Source organism: Engystomops pustulosus, chromosome 6 (genome assembly GCF_040894005.1).
Source record: "Engystomops pustulosus chromosome 6, aEngPut4.maternal, whole genome shotgun sequence".
In the NCBI taxonomy this organism is placed as follows: domain Eukaryota; kingdom Metazoa; phylum Chordata; class Amphibia; order Anura; family Leptodactylidae; genus Engystomops; species Engystomops pustulosus.
In genome coordinates, this window is record NC_092416.1 from 59,783,200 (window position 1) to 59,786,102 (window position 2,903).

At 39.7% G+C, this 2,903-nt stretch overlaps 1 protein-coding gene across 1 annotated transcript; it reads right to left on the bottom strand.

Annotated features, from left to right (window-relative positions):
- Positions 1-423: 423 nt before the first annotated feature.
- Positions 424-2,121, bottom strand: LOC140135158 (transcription factor HES-5-like). Its single transcript, XM_072156274.1, has 3 exons — positions 1,988-2,121; positions 1,700-1,874; positions 424-1,591 (listed from the first exon to the last, which is right to left on the bottom strand). Exons 1-3 carry the CDS (start codon positions 2,054-2,056, stop codon positions 1,356-1,358), a joined length of 480 nt encoding a protein of 159 aa, XP_072012375.1. The 5' UTR covers positions 2,057-2,121; the 3' UTR covers positions 424-1,355.
- Between the last annotated feature and the right edge of the window lie 782 nt (positions 2,122-2,903).

A 2,903-nucleotide genomic window follows, 5' to 3' on the forward strand; every position in this document is an offset into this window, starting at 1 on the left:
TAATTCCCAGCAGGCAGATCCGCAATGGTGCGCTGCCAAAGCACTTCTAAGCCAGATCTAATCTGGTGTAGAATTGCGCCATAGCCTGTGCCTGAGACACAGCATGGACCGGCACTTCCCTATCCAACCGGCATAGAGGGTGGAAAAGTCACAATTCTTGGCTCTGTACCAGAAATTATGATTAAATCACAGCTTGTATGCCTGTTTTGTGGCCCAAAATATCATATGGATTGAAGCACTCAGGATTTAGCAGCTTCATCATTATTGGGCTAAACCTTTGTTCACCTATGATAAAATGTTTTACACAGTGAAACAAACAAAGGATAATTCCAAATAAACTATTTTATTGTTGAATCAGAGGGAAACAGATCTGACATAACATAATAACTGAATTATTTGTAATTTCTGTTAATTTGCAAATATTGCATAACCAATATAAAAGTGTCAGTATAACACAACATAATACATTATTTACCACATATGACATTGTGATGAGTCTTGCAAATATTGCATACAATAATAAATAACCTTATGCATTATCATAGTAAATATTACTACACTATATAAAGCAGAATTAATACATCTATTATACTTTACTACTGCAAATATTGCAAATAAAAGAAACAATAATGTCCTAATAAACAATGTAACATACATTGCATTACAACAGTACATTATATACTTTAAATTTACCACTAACAATAGTGAACGACAGAAGGCATTGTGTAGATAACAACTATATACTAAATATAACAAAATGATCCAAAGTCACTAGAGGAGATTTATCAAGCTGCCTAGTAAGAATGTGCTCAGCTCCCATGGCAACCAATTACAGCTCAGCTTTTATTTTACCAGTGCTCATGAATATTTTAAATCTCCCCCACTGAGTACATGCATATTAATATAACTGATAATGTTACAAAATGATACATAATATCTACTATATATCAGGCCGGAGGTTTCACCTACATTATTCTGCAATGCTTTGCATTGGAGGTCTGATATATATACATACAATACTTCCCTCTGTATAGAGACATTACATATAATCTGATACATTGTATCACTGGGTATTCATAGAATGTGTCCAAATAGGACTATCACAGATTCTTCATAGAAGATAACTACTCATATATCAATATAGAAGCAAGTCCATACAGGAGATCTGCAGCAGATATTATGATGGACTAGTAAATTACATAGTAATTACACCATGTTCAGAATGAACATCCTCTCCCATCACATGATGAGACATTAGTGACGGACTGAATACTTCCCATCTCCAGCTCTCAGGTATACTGGGGGTACACAGCTCAGAGAGCTCAGTCCACATGTTACATAAGAGGATTCAGTCACTACCAGGGTCTCCACATGGCTTTGCTGCTTTCTGTGGTGCTGTGTTTGCTGGGGGTCTGGTAGACAGGGGATGCAGGAGGAGATGCAGCGCCATATGTCACTGTGTGGGCCCCAGGGAGGTTCTGTAGCAGCTGCATCTGGAGTTGGGTCTGCTTATGCTGAGACAAAAAGGTGATGGAGTCCTGGAAACAGGTGGAGTAGCCTTCTCTCTGAGCTTGGCTGGAGGTTGTTGCATCTAGAACAGAAGAGACATACATGTCAGTGACAGCGTCCATCACCTGCTACAATCTGCTCTCAGTAAGAAACATATGAGATGTGTGAGGAGCTGGGACAAGACACTTACTTCTCTCTGCCATGTGCTGCTGCAGGAGGGTGACCGTCATCTCCAGGATATCGGCTTTCTCAGGTTTGGAGGGGAGCTGATGTCTCTGAAACTCCTTCTCCAGTAAGATGCGCAGCTGCTCGATGCTGCTGTTAATGCGATCTCTCCTCATCTTCTCTATCACCGGTTTCCTCAACTGCACAACAAGACATGAGGATTGGTTAGTTACATGTAATCGTTGCACCTTTCTAACAATGAATAAAACATTTGATGCTATGAAAGTAGAATACATTGTAGATGAACACTTACTTTTCTGGGCTGTCTGCTGAGGGGATCATTATCAGCGCTGTGGATGAGGCTGTCGCTGTACGGAGCCATCAGTCAGAGGTGCGCAGTAGTGTCCTCTCTGTAGATGAGATGTCAGTGATGTGCAGTGATGGCAGATTGTCCCCTTTATATACCCCTCCTCCTGCATAATAATGTGTGAGGATCAGAGCGAGCACAGGTTCCCACACTCAGCCACCAATAACACAGCAGCGGGGACAATAGACGTGTGTCCATCTGGAGCCTCTAATACTGGAGATAATGGGGGCTGCTGGGGGCAAGCTGTGCTGGAAGTGTGGGAAAGACCTGTGACTAGATGGACTATGAAGTCATCGCATATTGCACTGACCACTGATACTTTCACTATAGTACAGTGTCCATTGACATGTGTCAGAGGAGCAGTTGCATATCCTAATGCTTATTATCCATGTGAAAGGAAATAGAGTAGACAACCTTCAGAAATAATAATAGCAATATACAGTAATACAAAAATCTGAAAACATGTCCCCTACATCTGAAATTCTCAATGCTATAATTAATAATTCTGTAGTTCTAAACATTGTAATCATTGTCTTAATTCATATCTTAATCATCACATTCTGATGTCAGAACCTGATGAGCATATAAAGAAAATCGTATAACATGGACTCTACTTATTTCTACTTATTTTGCAAGAAGTTACTCTTGTCACAAACACTGATGGGGGCATTTATTAATTGCTTTCTGTTTTTTGGCAGATTTGTTTGATTGTTGCTGTGCCTTGTGTGCCATAGTTATTATGTGTCAGCGCCACAATTTAGGTTCTTTACCTGTTTGTTTTATTGTCAATCAATTTGGGTGCAGCTTTTGAATCTAAACATTTTCTTCTCTTCCTACTTCTTGGAGATCCTACTTTTTGAAT